Below are 19,845 nucleotides of genomic sequence, written 5' to 3'. Positions count from 1 at the left end.
AGATGTGGGATTTGTAAGAGGAATCAAGAATGACTCCAGGGCCTCCCTGGTGGCGCAGTGGTTGAGAGTCCGCCTGCCGATGCAGGGGATACGGGTTCGTGCCCCGGTCTGGGAGGATCCCATGTGCCGCGGAGCGGCTGGGCCCGTGAGCCATGGCCGCGGAGCCTGCGCATCCGGAGCCTGTGCTCCGCAACGGGGGAGGCCACAGCAGTGAGAGGCCCGCATACCGCAAAAAAAAAAAAAAAAAAAAAAAAAGAATGACTCCAAGTTGTGTCCTAAGCAACCAGTGAGTGACTGAGAGAAGGTTGCTCGTAAGGAAAAGGTATCAAGAATTTGGTTTTAGACATGTTAGGTTATAGATGCATGTTACCATCCAAGTAGAACACTCACTTAGGCAGGTGAGTAGAATTAGAATTCAGGGGAGAGCCTGGAGTTATGAGAATATAAGATAATTAAGACTAGGTGACTACATGAGATCAGGTAGGTATGAAGACTATGGAGACTAGAAAAATCTGGAGGTCTGAGCACTGTTGCAATCTAACATTAAGAGATTAGAAATGAAGGAGGATCCAGCAAAAGAGACTGAGAGGGAGGAGCCAGTGAAGTAGAAGGAAAATAAAAAGAACATGGTTTCCCAGAAGTCAGATGTTTAAGAAGAGGATGTTTAAGCAGCTATATGTTATATGGTGCTTAGAGGTCAAGTAAGATGCAAACTAAGAATTATCCTTTGGCTTTGGTAACACAGAAGGTAGTCATTTTTGTGACTAGTTTTGGTGAAATGGTAAGGACTCAAACTATTGGTCTGAGTCCAAGAGAGAGTGGGAGATGAAGTGGAGATGAAATTTAAAGGGCAGTTTTGAAGAAATTTACTCTAAAAGACAGCAGAAAAATGAGACAGAATCTGAAAGGGGATGTGGAACCAAAGGAGGATTTTTTTGTTCTAAGTAGAAAATAGTACAGCATGTTTGTATGCTAATGAGAATAACCTAGTGCATGAGACTAGTGATGCATGTGAGAGGGTACTTGCAGGAGCGAAGTCTTTGGGTGGGAGAGAGGGCTGGAATCCCATGCACGGTAGAGGTTTGACACCTGTATACGTGTGCAGGAGATCCATTCGTTGTAACAGAAAAAGATAGCAGAACATACGGATGTAGATTTGGAAAGTCCAGTGGTAGAAGGATAAGGAAGTTATTTCCTGATTGCTCCTTATTTCACCAAGAAAACTGAGGAAAATTCATCAATTGAGAGGAGACGAGGGAGAAAGTATTGGAGCTTTGAAAGGAAAAGACAAGGAAGAAAATATGAAATAGTTCTCTAAGAAAATTAATCACCAGGCAGTACTAAGAACCCACTGAGATCAGTCAGCATGGTTCTGCAGTTTCATGAGAGTTGAGGTCGTATGCAAAGGAATGATTTTAATGATGGGCCTTAGAATTCAAGCAGTGTAAGGGCAAGAGAGGGTTAATAGAGAGAAGGTGGTAGAGTCAGTGGACTAAAATTCCTGATAAAGTTGGTGAATTATTTGAAGGGGAGTGTAAGAGTAAGTAAGCTAGAAAAAATAAGGAGATTAGATAGAGAGGGTATTGAAAGATAGAAATAGGAAATTTTGGAGGTGGTGCAGTTATTATTAATAGCCAGCATAACCATGGGTGTAGATTGCTGGCTGAGGTGGAGGAGGCCAGGGTGTTGGAGCACTCTTCAATCTCTGTCACACCACCACGAATGATGACAGCAGTAGTGGTGAAGACCACTGAGTCAGCCACTTAAATCTTTCATGAATAAGGGGGAGTTGACCACAGGACAATGTCTAGAGCAAAGCAGAGCAGTGGATGGTGTGAGTTCATAGCATGTACTTCAGGGAAGCTGGGAGCTCTTAGAGGAGGGGTCAGCAATGATCTGGAAGCTGAAATAAAAATCACAGGGAATTTCTACCGCATGTCCCGGCCCACTGGTGCAAGATTATGAGAATAAAACAGCCCTGATCTGAGAGAACTGCAGGGGAAGCAGTTTTCAGAAGATGCTGGGATGTTAAGAGAAGAGGTGAAGGATGTAGATCTACCTACAAGTGGGGCACTGTAGTATATTAATATATTAAAAATAGGACTGAAATGTTACTGCAAGGGTTCTTCTGAAATGAAAAAATAAAATTTGTTTACATTCTTGATACCTTACTTAACATGACTTTTCTTGATTAGACTTAAGGTAATTGTTTTCTTCCCAAACCTTACTTTTCTCTTCTATATAGCAGACAATATGAAACACCCCTTGAAGGCAACTTAATTAATCAAGAGATTATGCTAAAACGACAAGAAGAAGAAATGATGCAGCTGCAAGCCAGAATGGCCCTTAAACAGTCTCGACTGAACCTGTATCCAGGAGACACACTGAAAGCTTCCATGCTTGACAACACCAGGGATCCCTTAAGAGAAATGGCCCTAGAAACAGCCATGACCCAAAGAAAACTAAGAGTAAGTTGATTCTCAGGTTACTGCACCTAAACTTAGCCTCACAGGGAAATGTTATACAAAGTACTTTTTAAAAATTCTATAGGTATCCTATAGGTTGCCTGTAGTTAAAATTGAAATCTCATATTAGTTTCCATTGGTGTTAAATATCTTGTTGGTTGATACTAAAATAAATATTTAGCTATTTTCATGATTTCATTTTTTAAAAAACATTAGATGGAGTTAGAGTATCTTAACTGTATATTTTAAAAATATATTCATGAACCTAAAGTCAACTGGCTTTATTCAGTATTGTGGGGGATTGTTTTTTAATATTAAGAAATTTTTTATCCCACAAACCGAGAAGATCAGAGAGAGTTCAGAGGTGGTTCAGAAGCTCAAGAATGCTATCAAGCGCATTCCATCTTTCTGCTCTGCCATTCTCAGAATTTTGACAGTAATTCTCTTTCTAGTTAAAGGATGATTGCATTATCTCCAAGCATCATATCCTCATATTACAATATCCAAAGATAAGAAAGAACAAATCTTGTATCCGTGGGGAATTTTTCTTTTGTGTGTTTAGTTGGTTTATTTTTCTTTCAGTATATGTCCTCTATATTTTTATAAGCATAAGCTCAAAATGAACATAGTCTTTTCTCATATAAAATATCATGAACATTTTACAACTTTTATAATACTATTGTTAAGGGCTGTAAAGTACTCCATTATGTGAACGTACTGTGTACCATAATTTATTTAATCAGTTTCCAGCTATTGGACATTTAAAATGTTTCTAATTTGTAATTGCTATAAACATCCTTATAGCTAAATGTTTGCAGATAACTTCCTCCAAGTAGAATAGCCAAGTCAAAGGCAAATTACCTTTTAAGACATTTTATACATATTGTCAAATTGCCCTTTAAAAGTTTCTTCCAATTTATGTTTCCTCTGATCATGTCTGTTTTCACCATATTCTTACTGACTCTGATATTATCATTCTTTTTTTTTATTATTATCACCAATTTGATAGATGAGGCAGTATCTCATTTGTATTGTTCCTTTACAGATAATTCTTCAAAAGCAAAATAAATGTTAGGAAAGTGATAGAATCTAGAATGATTTTTTTCTTTTTAGTCCTACACTAAGAAAGTATATTATCTTATTCTGTTTTGGGTTTTCTTGCTTATTTCAAAGAATCTTCCTAAAAGCATTTTTGTATACCCTGAAATTGATAGAATTCAAATTTTCCTCTAGTCTTCTAAGGAGAAGAAACAGTGTTGCATGGTGAAAATTACACTGAACTACAAATTAGAAGACTTGGATTCAGTTTCTAATAATTCAATTTCTAATAATATGTCTTTATGTACATTTTTAAACCCCTTTGTTTCTCATTATGCTAATTTTTAAAATGTGGAATTGGGTTGTAATTTATAAGACAGTGTCTTTTTTTTTTTTTTTTTTTGCAATACGCAGGCCTCTCACTGTTGTGGCCTTTCCCGTTGCGGAGCACAGGCTCCGGACGCACAGGCTCAGCGGCCATGGCTCACGGACCCAGCCACTCCATGGCATGTGGGATCTTCCCAGACCGGGACACGAACCCGTGTCCCCTGCATCGGCAGGCGGACTCTCAACCACTGCGCCACCAGGGAAGCCCAGACAGTGTCTAATTTTAAAGTTATTAGATTTCAATAAAATACAACTGAATTTATTTCAAGCTGAAGGGAAGAAATTAAATAAGGCTTCATCAATTTATCATTATAACCAATACATTTGTCAAAATTAAGCAATAGGCAGGATAGCATGGGCTTCCAATAATTAAAGACCCATATAAAGCATAAAAGGCACCATATATACAAATCTTTTTCTAAAATCGTAGTTTCAGAGAGCTAATGCAGAACTTTGGCTCATTAGAGAGTCTGTACCTTTATAGTATGATGTTATGTGTCATCTCACTAAAAACCTGTGTTTCCTTTCAGTCAGTCACTGTCTGCTTTCTTCATCAGAGACATGCTATATCAATGACTAGAGAAGTTGAACTATTGGTCATTGAAGGACCACATAGTGTTTTTTCTAAAAAAAAAGAGCAGGAAGGGGGAATTCCCTAGAGGTCCAGTGGTTGGGACTCCACGCTTCTACTGCAGGGGGCCCAGGTTCGATCCCTAGTGGGGGAACTGAGATCCTGAGAGCCGTGAAGTGCAGCCAAATAAATAAATAAATAAATAAAATAAAAAGAGTAGGAAGGCTATATTCTTGAGGCTGAAAATAGTACTAGTATTAGGAGGAACAATTTCACAATTGAACTAATGTTATTTACCCAAACATAAGTTTTTAGGGTTTTTTTTCTGTATTATTTTTGATGCAGACAAATTTTTAATGTTCATACTCTATTGCCTTATTTGATCTGTATCAAATTCTGTGTTTTCCATGGCAGACTATTGTCATTCCTTCTACTCTGTTTCTATTCTCATTTAAAATCTACTGGTTCGTTGAGTATTAACAAATGCTTACTGTTAAACTTTTACTTAAATGGTACCTGTCACATGTTCCACACCTGGCTGTTGGATAGAATTCCCACATCAAGCAACCAAATGAACTGTACAGTGAAATGCAAAGAAGAAACCAACAAAAATAAAACTCCAGTAACCCCCCATTAGTTCAAACACATGCATGCACAAAAGCTCGCCCCCCCCACACACACACACCATCTGCCTTTGGCCTAAAAATTAGCCCTGCATTCATTCTACCTTTTGCCCATTTGGACGTAATTTTTCCGTCTATTCTGAATGCTGCTCCCTCCTGGAGTCTAACTTGTTTTAAGTTACCTCTTCAACCAATTCTCCCCTCTAGGCAGAAAACCCTGGATATACAAGACGTAAAGGGAAAGAGTAGATTGAAAAGAAGTAAATGCAGAATGTGGACTCTACTCTCCCCAGCTCCTGAGATATTATTTTCTTACTAGAAGCAGCAATAGGGAGCAGAGACTGTGATACTTATAATATCCCTAGTTGTCACTAATTAGAACAAAAAAGTACAGGATTCCAAGAACTTGATTACAGATGGATGTGTCTTTTGTAATATCAAAATAGATGTTGTCCGATAACTAAGACTTGTTTTAGGACAAATTGAATATCATTCTCTGAAATAATGAAATTCTGTTCAATAACTTTATACATTAGCATTATTAAACCAAATCCTTATGTGAACTTGACAACTCTATATTACTTCAATAATTGAGACTGCTATTTTTTGAGGGGGGGAGTTTGAGTCTACCTGGAGTCCAAAAAATGAAAATCTTTATTTATGTAAAACAATATAAAGCCAGGCTTTATATTTTATGTTGCTGGTAGAAAATGAAGCTGATACAACTTCTGTTCACACTTAGTGTAAAGCATATTCCATTCCCGTTCTTGGCAAATTCCACCGTACTTCTTTATTGAAAGTTTTTACATTTGTTTCAGATCACTAGTTCTAATATGGTGGCCTTACATGTAGTTGTTTATTATTATTATTATTATTACATTATTTTCCTTTCAAAGAAAGAGCTGGAATAAATGATAAAATCTATTGATTCTACTTCTGTGATTCACAGAATTTCTTTGGCCCTGAGTTTGTGAAAATGACGATTGAACCATTTATATCTTTGGATTTGCCGCGGTCTATCCTTGTAAGTAATAAAACCACTTTGTGTCACTTTTAGAAAATAATTTTAGTAATGATTTTTTTAAAACAGTAAAATTCTTATAATGTTTACATTGATAACTCCCATTCATTTTTTTCAATCGTAGACCAAGAAAGGGAAGAATGAGGATAACCGAAGAAAAGTAAACATAATGCTTCTGAGTGGACAGAAACTGGAACTGACTTGTGATACCAAAACTATATGTAAAGATGTGTTTGATATGCTTGTGGCCCATATTGGCTTAGTGGAACATCATTTGTTTGCTTTAGCTACCCTCAAAGGTACCAAGGCATTTTAAATTCAGGGTATAGTATGGAAACTTAGCAACAACGACTTCCTGTATCTGTTCTGCCTAACCTTCTTTTGGGAAATATTAACTACATGGATATGTCAGCATTGAGAAATAGGAGTTAGGAACTCCCTTCCTTTTCCTAACTAGGTACATTGTTTTAATAGCCGTGTCTTTTTAGCATCTTCTGTACCTGATCATGAAGATTTTTCTCTGGCACTGGCTATATAAACATAGATTTTAATTGTTATATTTTGGGGACCATAATTTTGCCTACATATATACTCTAGAAATTAGTATTCTACTAATATGAGTTTGAGTATATAGCAGGACCCTATTTCTGAATCTCCATATCAACTTCTTCAGCTTACTGTCCTAGAAACAGTGTCTTCCTAAATGTTGTCAGTTGATGACAGAAAATAGGTCATTTCACATTTTTTAAGCATTACATCCACTGACCTGTGACGTTCACAACCATGGTGGTCTCAGAACACAGATTCAGTAGAAGCTGCTGCTGTTTATCAATTAGAATTGTCATAGCAATAAGAAACCCCTTGGGGACTTCCCTGGTGGCACAGAGGTTAAGAATCCGCCTGCCAGTGCAGGGGACATGGGCTTGAGCCCTGGTCTGGGAAATCCCACATGCAGCGGAGCAACTAAGCCTGTGCACCACAACTACCGAGACTGTGTTCTAGAGCCTGTGCACCACAACTCCTGAAGCCCATGCACCTAGAGCCCATGCTCCGCAACAAGAGAAGCCACCGCAATGAGAGGCCCATGCACTGCATCGAAGAGTAGCCCCTGCTTGCTGCAACTAGAGAAAGCCCACACGCAGCAACAAAGACCCAATGCAGCCAAAAATAAAAATAAATAAAATATAAATAAATTTTTTTAAAGAATTTGTTTTTTTTTTTTTTAAACCCTTTGGAGCTGGGTTTAAATAAATATTTCTTTAATATTACTATATTTATAAATTACTCTTCAATATTTCAGATTCCTGTTTACCTCAAAATTTAACCTAAAAAGCTTTGACAACAAAGTACAATAAATTATAATTGAAGGATCAAATCACCCTGAAACCCTACAAGATCAGGATAACACCATCTTTGTCATACAAGAAATATGTCTTTCAACTTAGTTTATTGAATTCTTGTTCCTTAAACACTAATAATTCATTTTGTAGAGTCACCCAATAAATATTTGATTAGTTGATGTTCTATCACTTTACTAATTGCAGTTTTAGACTAATGTAATACTATCTGTATAAAAATATTCAGTTAGTCAGAATTTTGTATCTAATTTTGTATCTAATTTCTTAAACATTCTAGATAAGTCAGATTTTACTGACTAATCTTTTATTTGGAGAGAATCAAGAGTTAAATGATGACATTAAAACTAAAAATAAAATGATGATTATTGTTCCTTCTAGGTTTCAATGGTAGCTCAACTATAACAAATATAGCTAATATTTATTGAATGCTTACCATGTGCCACATGCTTTAAACTACCAAATATTTTATAACCATTATGTCATTTGATCTCTACAACAACCCTAAAAAGCAGCAATTAGCACTATCCTGACTTTACAGACAAGAAAATTGATGTCTAGATAGGTTACATAATTTATTCAGTATCACCCAGGTAGTAAATGATGTGGCCAGGAGTTGAATCCACATCTGTCTGTCTTCAATGCCCTCATTTATAGAAGACTGAGCCATACTGCCTCCCATCCATATGCAGTGCCTCAGAATTCCCTGTCATACTTCTTAACGATCCTGTTTTATTCTGGTGTAAAACTGTTTTGTGTAAGTCTGACCAAAAAATGAAGAAATTAAAAGAAAACATGAAAGTATTTTTATTTTATCTGAATATTTCTCATTCTGTTCTAGATAATGAATATTTCTTTGTTGATCCTGATCTAAAATTAACCAAAGTGGCCCCCGAGGGATGGAAAGAAGAACCAAAGAAAAAGAGCAAAGCCTCCATTAATTTTACTTTGTTTTTTCGAATTAAATTTTTCATGGATGATGTTAGTCTAATACAGTGAGTACACAAGAGTGTCTGTGTTTCTCTTTTTGGCCCCTGATGTTTTGACCCTTTAGTTTACTGATTTATTTTATTCTGAATTATTTCAAATAATTATTGAAATAATTATTTTCAATAATTATTTTATTATTGAATTATTGAATTCTGATCAATGATATTATTTTATTCTGATCAATGATAAAGTCTTATTTATTATTGCTTATTATTCTGAATTATTTTATTCTGATCAATGATAAAGTCTTCTTTATCATAAAAGAAGTATTTCCTTTAATATAGTTTATTAATTTATTATGCTTAATCATAAGCCATCTTGGCAACTAAACTTATATGCCAATAAAAAAAAATCACCCCAAGATTCAAGATCAAAAGCCTAGATGTTTTGTGTATGTATTTGTTTTCCCAGACATACTCTGACCTGTCATCAGTATTATCTTCAGCTGCGAAAAGATATCTTGGAGGAGAGGATGCACTGTGATGATGAGACTTCTTTATTACTAGCATCCTTGGCTCTACAAGCTGAGTATGGAGATTATCAACCAGAGGTAGGATTTATTTTTTTCTCCACGACAGATTTTGCATTGGTGTTCTTATCCTCAGCATGATTAAAGACTAAACCTGGTTAAGGTGTTTGCTGTTTATATCTGGAGATTTTTGAGGCTAGTTTTGTGCCTCAGAATGACCAAGTTCCCCATGTGTATTGGTTATTTCAAATCATGCAGTGTGGGATTCCTTTCTTTCTTTCTTTCTTTCTTTCTTTCTTTCTTTCTTTCTTTCTTTCTTTCTCTCTCTCTTTCTCTCTCTCTCTCACTCACTCTTTCTCTCTCCCCCCCCACCTCCCTCTCCCTCCCTCCCTCCCTTCCTTCCTTCCTTTCTTTTTTTTTTCTGTTTAAAAATTATCCTGTTTGAGAGTTTTGGGATATCTAGCATTTACCCTTCCTTCTCCCTATTTCTAAGTAACAGATACTAGACATAAGGGTTACCAGCCAAATCTGGATCAAAGGGGTCTTCCACCTTCCACATGGATCAATGCAGTAATAGGCTGAGAACCCAGCAGAGCTCACTGTATGGAGAGCACATGTTCAAGGCCAAATGCACCTGAATACAAGTGGACCTAAGAGGAAGCAGGGAGCAAGAAGAGATTGTGCCACTCAGGCAGCATCCTTCACAACATTAATCCTTAACTGTAGTGACATTTGGCCTTTGATTGTCAGTCTCTCCTCAAGCTTGCTGATCAGTTCAGTCATTCTACTTCACTGAATAAAAGAGAAAGACAGATGTACTTTCTCTAAAACTCATTCCTCAGAGAGAAGTATAAATAGGAGTACCTTATCTCTTGTTGAGGCAAGAACTTTAAGATAGGAGGAAGAGGGCAAACAGAATTTCTTACAAAAACACTCTCCTTTTAGGTTCATGGTGTGTCTTATTTTAGACTGGAGCATTATTTACCTCCCAGAGTGATGGAGAAACTTGATTTATCCTATATTAAAGAAGAGTTACCGAAATTGCATAATACCTATGTGGGAGCTTCTGAAAAAGAGACAGAGTTAGAATATTTAAAGGTAAGCATGCAAGATTACAAATGATAAACTTACTATCTTTTTCAAAGTAAGGAAGAAGGGTTGGAAGACATACATCTAAAAGCTCAGGTGCCAATAACTGATGCTATATGCTTTATCTCAGCTCACTTATTCCTGACTAAAACCATGGTATTTTAATTCTCATCTCGTAAAAGAGAGAACTGAGGCTCAGAGAGGAAATGTAATGTTCCCAAAGTCAGTGGCTGATATGTGGAGCAAAACTATGATTTGAACCCGTATCTATCTGGCTATGGATTATATGCTTTTATCCTATTTCATACTCTCAAAATCAAGATATATTATAAAGAAGAAACAATTGGATTTTGTGACTGTCTGGATAAGAAAGGCAAGTTGAAACTAATTCTAGAGTTGTTTTGCTTTGTTTTTTCTTAAAAAGCTTAAGATTCAATTATATCTTCTAAAAATAGTCTTTCCATTAATGCCAACTAATTCACACAGGGGAAGGGGGTTAGAAAAATTGATTTATAGTTTCAGTTCTGCCACCATGTTCCTATAAGACCTCAGATGAATAACAGTGCGTTTATGATTAGAAAAGACTACTATGCAAACTTCCAATGTGAACAGCAAATATATGATAATATTCTATTGAGAAGAGAAAATTCAAAATATTCTCCTCTTGAGGGGACTTCCCCAGTGGTCCAGTGGTTAAGACTCCCTGCTTCCACTGCAGGGCATGCAGGTTCGATTCCGGTCAGGGAACTAAGATCCCATATGCCCTGTGGCATGGCCAACAAAAAAATAAAATAAAAGAAAAGAATATTCTCCTCTTGCAGCTCCCCAGGATGTAACAGCATGCCTTAAATTTGCTGCTCCATAATAAGGGAAGGGAGCCAAGTTTCCCAGCCCTACAAATATCTGTAAAGGGGTTTCATTCACAGACTTACACCACCTTTAATCTAGGATTCATGGTAAGAAAGACAGGGTGTTTTGTTTTAAGTTGACTCTACTTTTAAAGACATTACCTTATGTACTTATTTTTTTCCTCGGTTATTACATGTTTATACTTGTGGGAAGTAAATATCAAGTTATATTTTTATTAATAAAGGTAGAAGACAGATGAACACAGCAGAAAGAATTTGCATGGGGATTTTCAGACAGTCTTGGATTTGAATTCTTGTTTCAACCAGCTGGGTAAACTTGGACAATGTACTTTAACCTCTCTGAGCTTCAGTTTTCCCCATATAAGTAGTGTGCTTAATGCATAGTAGGCTGCCCTTCTCCTTCTGATAATGTATCCTGTTACTCCTTTTCTCTTCAGCTTGAGCATCTTTCTTCTAACCTAAGAATTTTTTTTTAAATCTCATTAATACACCCTTCCAAGGTTACCCTTCTGCTATATATCATATTGCCTCTGAAAAACTTTTATATCTTTTTGTAAATCTGCTTTATTGAGGTATAATTTACATATAATAAAATTGACCACTTTTATTTTTTTAAATACATTTATTTATTTAATTAATTAATTTATTTATTTATGGCTGCATTGGGTCTTTGTTGCTGCGCAGGGGCTTTCTCTAGTTGTGGCGAGTGGGGGCTACTCCTTGTAGTGGTGCGTGGGCTTCTCATTTCAGTGGCTTCTCGTTGCAGAGCACAGGCTCTAGGCACACAGCCTTCAGTAGTTGTGGCACGCGGGCTTCAGTAGTTGTGGCACACGGGCTTAGTTGCTCCGCGGCATGCGGGATCTTCCCGGACCAGGGCTCAAACCCGTGTCCCCTGCACTGGCAGGCAGATTCTTAACCACTGTACCACAAGGGAAGCCCAAAATTGACCACTTTTAAATGTTCAATTCAGTGAGTTTTGAAAATATATATACAGTTGAGCAACCATTTCCACAACCATGATAAAGAACAAGGGTTAGCAAACTGTGGTCTGCCTATTTTATAAGTAAGCTTTTATTGGAACTTGGCCATGCTCATTTGTTTCCCTATTGTCTGTATCTGCTTTCACACTACAACAGCAGGGTTAAGTAGTTACGACAGAGATCATATGACCCACAAAGCTGAAAATGTTTCCTATCTAGCCCTTTAAATAAAGTTTGCCAAAAATATAACACATCCAACACCAAAAATTTCCCTCATGTCCCTTTCCATTCAGTCCCTTCCCCCCTATTCCTAACCTCTGGCAAATACTGATCTGCTTTCTATCACCATAATTTTTTCTTTTCCAGAATTTCATTTAAAGAATCATATATTGCATAGTCTTCTCTGTCTGGTTCTTTGCACTTAGAATAATGCTTTTGAGATTCATCCATGTGTGGTGTGTATAGTAGTTTGTTTATTATGGCTGAGTAGTTTTCTGTTGTACAGATATGCAATGATTTGTTTATTTTTTCTTTAGTTGATGGATATAAAGCTGCTTTAAACACTCAAATACACATTTTTGCATGAACATATGATTTTTCTTTTTCTTGAGTAAATACCTACCATTAGGTTTGCTGGGATCTATGGTAAGTGTATGTGTTACTTCTGCAGAACTGCCAAATTGTTCTCAAGTGGTTGTACAGTTTTACAGTACTACCAGTAACGTATGGGATTTCCAGTTGCTCTACACCCTTAAAAACACTGGGTATGTTTAGTTTTGTTTTCTTTTTTTTTTTCATTTTAGCTATTGAAATAAGGTAAGCAGTGGTTTATGATTGTGGTTTTAATTTGTATTTCCCTAATTACTGTTATTTTGAGCATCTTTTCATATGTTTATTTGTCGTTCATGTATCTTCTTTGTTGATGTGTCTAATAAAATCCTTTGCCCATTTTTGTATCTGGTTATTTTGTATCTGAGAAGTATGTATTCTTTATGTATTCTAGATACGATTCCTTATCTCCCAGTCTGTGACTTGCCTTTGTTTTTCTGTCATTGACTTTTGTTTTGTTTTGTTTTTTGTTTTTTTGTGGTACGCGGGCCTCTCACCGCTGGGGCCTCTCACCGCTGCGCCCTCTCCCGCTGCAGAGCACAGGCTCCGGATGCACAGGTTCAGGGGCCATGGCTCACGGGCCCAGCCGGTCCACGGCATGTGGGATCCTCCCGGACCGGGGCACGAACCCGCGCCCCCTGCATTGGCAGGCGGACTCTCAACCACTGTGCCACCAGGGAAGCCCCTGTCATTGACTTTTGAAGCACAGAAATTTCTGATGTTAATGAAGCTTCAGTTTAGCAATTTTTCCTTCTGTGGTTCCTGCTTATTATGTCCCGTCTAAGATATCTTTGTCTAACCCACAGTCAAATATTTTCTAAATTTTCTTGTTTTAGCTCCTGTATTTAAGTCTGTTATCGTTTTGGGGATAATTTTCATATATTGGCTAAAGTAAGGGTCAAGATTTATTTTCTTGGCACACGAATATCCAGTTGTTCCAGCAACGTTTGTTTAAGAGACTATCCTTTCCATATTAAATGACATTGGTACAACTTCTGTATCTTTAAGTTACCTTTTCCAAGGTGCATTGTTATGTTATGGTATTGTTCCAACAGGTCTGCCAAAGACTGACAGAATATGGAGTTCATTTTCACCGGGTGCACCCTGAGAAAAAGTCACAAACGGGAATACTGCTTGGAGTCTGTTCTAAAGGTGTCCTTGTGTTTGAGGTTCACAATGGAATTCGCACATTGGTCCTTCGCTTTCCATGGAGGGAAACCAAGAAGATTTCTTTTTCCGTATGTCCATTTTAACCTCTCTTGATTCTACATTTAAATTGGTGTTGTCGATTTCAAATGTAACGTATTAATTGACTTTTCTTAAGCGAACTTTAAACCCCGGCATTTAGTAGGGCTTATATGTCTTAATACTATTTAACTCTTCTTTCTTAGTTGTGGGAAGTATTATTGAGATTTTGTTTTTGGTTTTCTCAGAAGGTGATTTTTAAAAGAATTCTTAGCTGGTTATATGCTCAATTAACTTTAGTTAAATTACAACCAAGTTGACTTCTCTGTTAATTCAGAACTTTTTCTAGGGTACTAATACTTCTCACATGGAGAAAACCCTCTAATGTATTTAAGACTGATAATTATCTTAACCCCAGTGAACTTTGTCTAGTTTAGTAATAGGTCCCTCACAGAACTGTATGTGAATCTCAGTGGTCCAGAGATTTACTGACTTTTATGAACTAGCCTCAGGACTTTCTACAGTTTTAAGTTTTAGTGTGTAGTCTCTGGAGATAAAGTTAGGAAAGCAATTTTTAGAAAATCATGTTTATGAAAGATAATGAACTATAAAGGCATATTTTGATTTTGGAAGTAGGTGGAAAATCTGAACATTGAAGTGTGATTGGCAAACCCCAGAGGTAAATCAAAAATCTGTTCAGGTATTTGTTTTACTAATGGTATTCAGGGACTACTGACATCTTTAGTTTATATTTGGGCTGAAATATGGTTTCACCAGAACAAACAAAATTTATAAGTTTTTAATATCAAGGTCCCAACTGACTGTGGATAATCTTCAACCTAGAGACCTTTGGAATCATTTCTAGACCTGAGGGTTAGTTGGTTGGTTTCCTGTGAAACCCAGAGATACCACTAAGATTACCACATAATAATGTATTCTCTCAGGAAATCCCAGACCATCCTCATCTTCCCAAGATTGTCAAGATCAGGAAATTACCTAGGTTTAACTTACCTTCCCCAATGAAAATGCTGGCAGAGCAAGTGCCTAGAGGAAACCTCGATGAATTAAATACAAATCTAATTTGGACCAGTTTTAAAAGGGCAGCAAATCAAATAATCATCCAGCATTCAGCCATCATTTACCAGCTATCACATCAGCCCTGGAATAAAAATAGAACTAGCTGTGATTAGCTCATTTTTAAAGATCTCCAGTAATAAAGAATAGCCCACATTTCCCTGCAAACTATTCCCGTCTTTAACAGAACTTGTTTATTCTGTAGTTCTTTCTCTAACACAGAGCTCTCTTTTTTATACTCTCCTTTTTTCTTCCACTGGCCTCTGGGGAGATGGATAAGTTACCCTTCGCCCTTCTCATCTCTTACAACTGAATTTCCTTAGGCACATTTCTTGTCCAGTCCATCAGTTAACACTTAGGATCAATTATCCTTATGATTTGTTTCAAACCTGTACAGCTTTACAACTGTGGAGTTCAACATCCTTGGGAATTACTTGATAGTGGTTAAGTGCAGTGTTTGTTAGGAGAAAAATTCCCCAACTATTTGAAGAGTTACTAGGAATGCTACTGGTAGTCAGGATACTAGTTTGGTGCTACTATAGCTTTAACTCCTCTCTAATACTTGCTGATTTCCTTTTCTTAAGAAAGAGAGAACAGGGTCCCCAAGATTTCATTGGTAACAACATCTAGCAAGAACTTAATAGTCTTATTTTGTTTTTAAGACCAGGAATTATGAAGATGGCACCTGCATGATTGAAGTTTGAGTAATACTCTGTTATCATATCTTTTGTGAGTCTACGAAATTTGACTTGTCTGAGCCTATTTCTGCATTTGACAGCAAGACAAGGGACATGATATAGAGGAAATAATTTGTACAGTAGAGAAGCCAAGAGCTACAGTAGAATCTAGCTGGGCTTGAGCAATTCTCCAGAGACATTAGTCTTAGATCCCTGACATGTTGAATGCTAGTCTTTTAAGGCATATGGATCACTGCAAGCCTTACCACATAGGTCGCAATATTTCAGGATGTCCTCTTACATATGAAACATTCGTTTTTAAGAAACAGGGAGATAAAACTGATTAATGATTCTTTTCCTTTCCCAGAATTTGGCAAAAATAACTGTCTCTAAATATTGATGTGTTTCATCTCTCAGCCCAGCAGTTATGTTATCCGGTGTTTCTGCATTCCAACATTTTCCTTAACTTCCCACATCTTCCATCCCAGCCTTCATGCCACCAAGATTTTTCTTGATTGAATCACAGTGCTTATTATTGCATATTAATATCAGTTTTTGTTGAACTTCATTTCCTTTGTCTAAGGCGGTAGAACATATATTTCTTGTAATTTCTTTTTTAAATAGTTTTGGTGTTTGTAAACATTGCAGTAAACTCAAAATATCAGTAATCTTTAAAGGAAACTGTTTCCCTTGCTGGTGGCTGGTATACAGTCTATACAATCTGATTTAGGCTACAATTTCTAAAAGTGGCAAATAATATTAATTTCATTTATTTCCTAAATTTCTAACAATACAGAGTTATATTTTTCTATATTTATATTAGATATAGGTCAATGAGTATTCATGCCTAATAATGTGAAGCAAAAATTATATCTGTACTTACTCATTGTTTCTAAAATTTGGTCATGCAATGAAGCGATAGGAAAATATCCTAATTTTAAATACCCTTGATTAATATCGTAGAAAAAGAAAATCACATTGCAGAATACATCAGATGGAATAAAACACGCCTTCCAGACAGACAACAGTAAGATATGCCAGTACCTGCTGCACCTCTGCTCTTCCCAGCATAAGTTCCAGCTGCAAATGAGAGCAAGACAGAGCAACCAAGATGCCCAGAATATCGGTAAGGAGAAGCAAACTGTGTCAGATGACTCCAGGGTAGATGCACGATTTTTGCCACAAACTTTAAAAGAACTTCCACTTTTAGGATGAAAATGACAAGGTATGTAGATGTTAAATGACTAAGTCAAGTTCGTAAAGGTGTCATAAATGAAGCTGAGATGTCGACTTCATGTTTATTTTGAAAACAGCACCCCTCATCCGTCAGGGAGTACCTGTTGAACTATGTTGTGCTGATTGTTAGGCTAGCTGATGTAAATATTGTACAAGATTCAGACACATTCTCTACCCATAGTAAACTTACACACTGGGAGATAAGACCAACAAACATGAAACAGTAATACACAATAGAGGGTAAGGTTTCAATAACAGGTTATATTGTACAGTCTCTGATATACACTACAGGAGGAAAAGGAGATCAGAGGATAGAGTATGTGAGTGATGGCACTTGAATTGGAATTTTCAGGACAAAAATAATTAAGTATCTTGACGATAAATGGAAGGGCTTTCCAGATAAGGGAAAGAACATGGGAAACAAGGTGGGGGGCTCTGCACCCAGAATGGGGAAGTCATGAACCATAACAGTTTTGGGGGTGACAGATTTCAGTTTTACTTGGTCACGTCCCTGTTCTGAGACTGACGTGAGCAACCATAGTACCAATATTAGTGCTCAGGAGAGCACTTTCAGTTCCTTTTGAAAAGGAACCAACAGAAGAAACCAATTTAGCTCTGAAGAAAATCTCAATCAGAACTCAAATATTTAAAGCTTACTCTGCAAGACCACATGTAGAGATTAAAGTTGTAGAAAGTCTAGTTCTGCATATTAAATTCTTATAGACTTCAGTGAAACACTTTTTTAATCAAGAATTTGATTAAAAAATTAAATGTAATGGCACTGATGACTGTGCAGCAGAGCCCTATGAGTTCTTTATCCGAAACTTCCCATGTAGGATCAGACTGGGGTGATGGCAACCTATGAATAAATGTTTCTCAGCCTTTCAGAATCAAGATGGTAGGGTCTGTATACTGATTAAAAATGAAGGTTCCAGAAACCTATGTGACACTTAGTGAATCACAGTCTTTGGGCATTGGGTCCCTGGAATCTGCATTTTAACAGGTTTTCCTCAACAATATGATAACTGTTGCTGTAATCTCATTATTCCTTTTCTTTCCCTGCTTGCTCTGCTAAAAAATTTGTATGCTCTTATATATTTTCAAAGTATAGTGAAATATACGGAATGAAGTAAGTCAGAAAGAGAAAAACAAATACCGTATGTCAACACATTTATATGGAATCTAAAAAACAAAACAAAAAAATGGTCATGAAGAACCTAGGGGCAAGACGGGAATAAAGACGCAGACCTACTAGAGAATGGACTTGAGGATACGGAGAGGGGGAAGGGTAAGCTGGGACGAAGTGAGAGAGTGGCATAGACATATATACACTACCAAACTTAAAATAGATAGCTAGTGGGAAGCAGCCGCATAGCACAGGGAGATTAGCTCTGTGCTTTGTGACCACCTAGAGGGATAGGATAGGGAGGGTGGGAGGGAGGGAGACGCAAGAGGGAAGAGATATGGGGATATATGTATATGTATAACTGATTCACTTTGTTATAAAGCAGAAACTAACATACCATTGTAAAGCAATTGTACTCCAATGAAGATGTTAAAAAAAAAAAAAAAAAAAGAATGAGGAGCCACTGCCATGAGAAGCCTGCGCACCACAAGGAAGAGTAGCCCCCGCTCGCTGCAACTAGAGAAAGCCTACACACAGCAACAAAGACCCAACGCAGCCAAAAATAAGTAAATAAAATAAATAAATTTTTTAAAAAAGTATAGTAAAATAAACTTATGAGAGCCATTGATATGCCTACTTAGATTAATATTCTATTCAAGTCAGAATTGAAAAATTGAAGGTTACATTATTATAGATGTGGTATAGGGTGCTATAGTGAAGAGTCAGAAGACAAAACTATGAACCAGCTTTCCACCCTCAGCATTTCAGTGATATATTGTGGTAGTTAACATGAACTGTGTGGCAAGACTGCCAGTGTTCAAACCACGCTCTCTTACTTGCAAGCTCTGAAACCGTGGGCAGGCGACTCAAACTCTCTGCCTTAGTTCCCCATCTGGTAAAATGATTATCATAATGATAATACCAACATCATAAGGTTATTGTGAAGATGAAATGAATTCATACATGTAAAAGTGCCGGCACAAAATAAGTATTGAATAAATATTCATTATCCTCATTACCATCATCATCAACATTGTTTCACCACAACTACCACTAGTTATGGTAGTAGTAGGATGACCTTAGGAAAGTAACTGACGTTTTGAGGTCTCATTTTCTTCACCCATGAAGTGGGAATGTTCTACATATCTCAGTTTTCCCCCTAAGAACTCAACTATGTATCCTTAAATTCATATGTAAAAGGACTTTAAGATGGTGTTATCTACTACATCTATTCCCTGATTTTGTTAAGCCTTGAAAGGAATTATTTTCTGCTTGGAAGCAGCTTAGAAGTAACTACCTGCCTACTTAACTGTCTGTACAAGACAAGTGAAAATAACCTGTGTTATCTATTGGAAGTTGATGGGGTCACAAGTGTATGTTGCTTCTTTAGAGTCATAGGATGTGGGTGATAGAAAGAACCTTAGAGGCCATTAAGTCCAAAATTTTACTGATGAGGAAACAGGTTCAGAGAAAAGAGTGTCTCACTTAACCTCATAGTTAGAGGTCAAAGGAGACTAGAACCTGATCTCTTAATTCCTAATCCAGTAGTCTTTCTATTTGATAAGTTTCCAAAGAACTAATTTGCATGGAATTAAGTTAAGATTAATAATCATTTACTGAGCACTTGCTACATGCTAGGTGCTATGGGTTACAAAAATAAATGAAGCCCCTCTCCTCAAAAGAGCATACAATTTAGTTGATGGTATAAGGAAATACAAAACAAGTACAAGAGACTGAATAATAGCACAGTGTGGATTGCAGACTGAGTGTGGAACTAACAAAGGCTTTGAGTTCAAATTTGAAACATTAGTAATAGGATGTAGGTTCATTCTAATGTCCTTTCCCATCCTGGTGGTCCATGTTGGAGTCCTTTCCAGGTGAAAGGCAGTAGGACAGTAGATAAGTGGGTGGTTTATAATTCCATCCCGTGGATATGTGCAACGCTTTAAGTTCTACCCAGGAATGAGCTATGAATGGATTTGAATTGCATAATCCTTGGTATGTTTACAAAACAGATATAACTTAAGCTGAACTGGTGGTCCCTATGCCTGCCAAAGTTTGGTCTACATTTTCCTTTAGGG

General features: G+C 36.9%; 1 protein-coding gene across 8 annotated transcripts in view; it reads left to right on the top strand.

Moving 5' to 3' along the window:
• PTPN13 (protein tyrosine phosphatase non-receptor type 13) overlaps positions 1-19,845 on the top strand; it is a 225,054-nt gene that overhangs the window by 131,399 nt on the left and 73,810 nt on the right. For 7 of the 8 annotated variants that reach the window (XM_082632173.1, XM_082632172.1, XM_082632171.1 and 4 more), the window contains 8 exons: positions 2,246-2,468; positions 6,034-6,108; positions 6,230-6,404; positions 8,302-8,455; positions 8,862-9,000; positions 9,865-10,017; positions 13,522-13,704; positions 16,366-16,528. In XM_082632173.1, coding sequence (XP_082488299.1) covers positions 2,246-2,468; positions 6,034-6,108; positions 6,230-6,404; positions 8,302-8,455; positions 8,862-9,000; positions 9,865-10,017; positions 13,522-13,704; positions 16,366-16,528 — 1,265 coding nt within the window. The remainder of the gene's footprint in view (positions 1-2,245; positions 2,469-6,033; positions 6,109-6,229; positions 6,405-8,301; positions 8,456-8,861; positions 9,001-9,864; positions 10,018-13,521; positions 13,705-16,365; positions 16,529-19,845) is intronic. The other variant, XM_082632169.1, reaches the window with a different exon arrangement.

This window comes from Mesoplodon mirus (genome assembly GCF_964341445.2).
Source record: "Mesoplodon mirus genome assembly, chromosome: 2".
Lineage (NCBI taxonomy): Eukaryota > Metazoa > Chordata > Mammalia > Artiodactyla > Ziphiidae > Mesoplodon > Mesoplodon mirus.
This window is presented reverse-complemented; position numbering and strand designations above follow the sequence as displayed.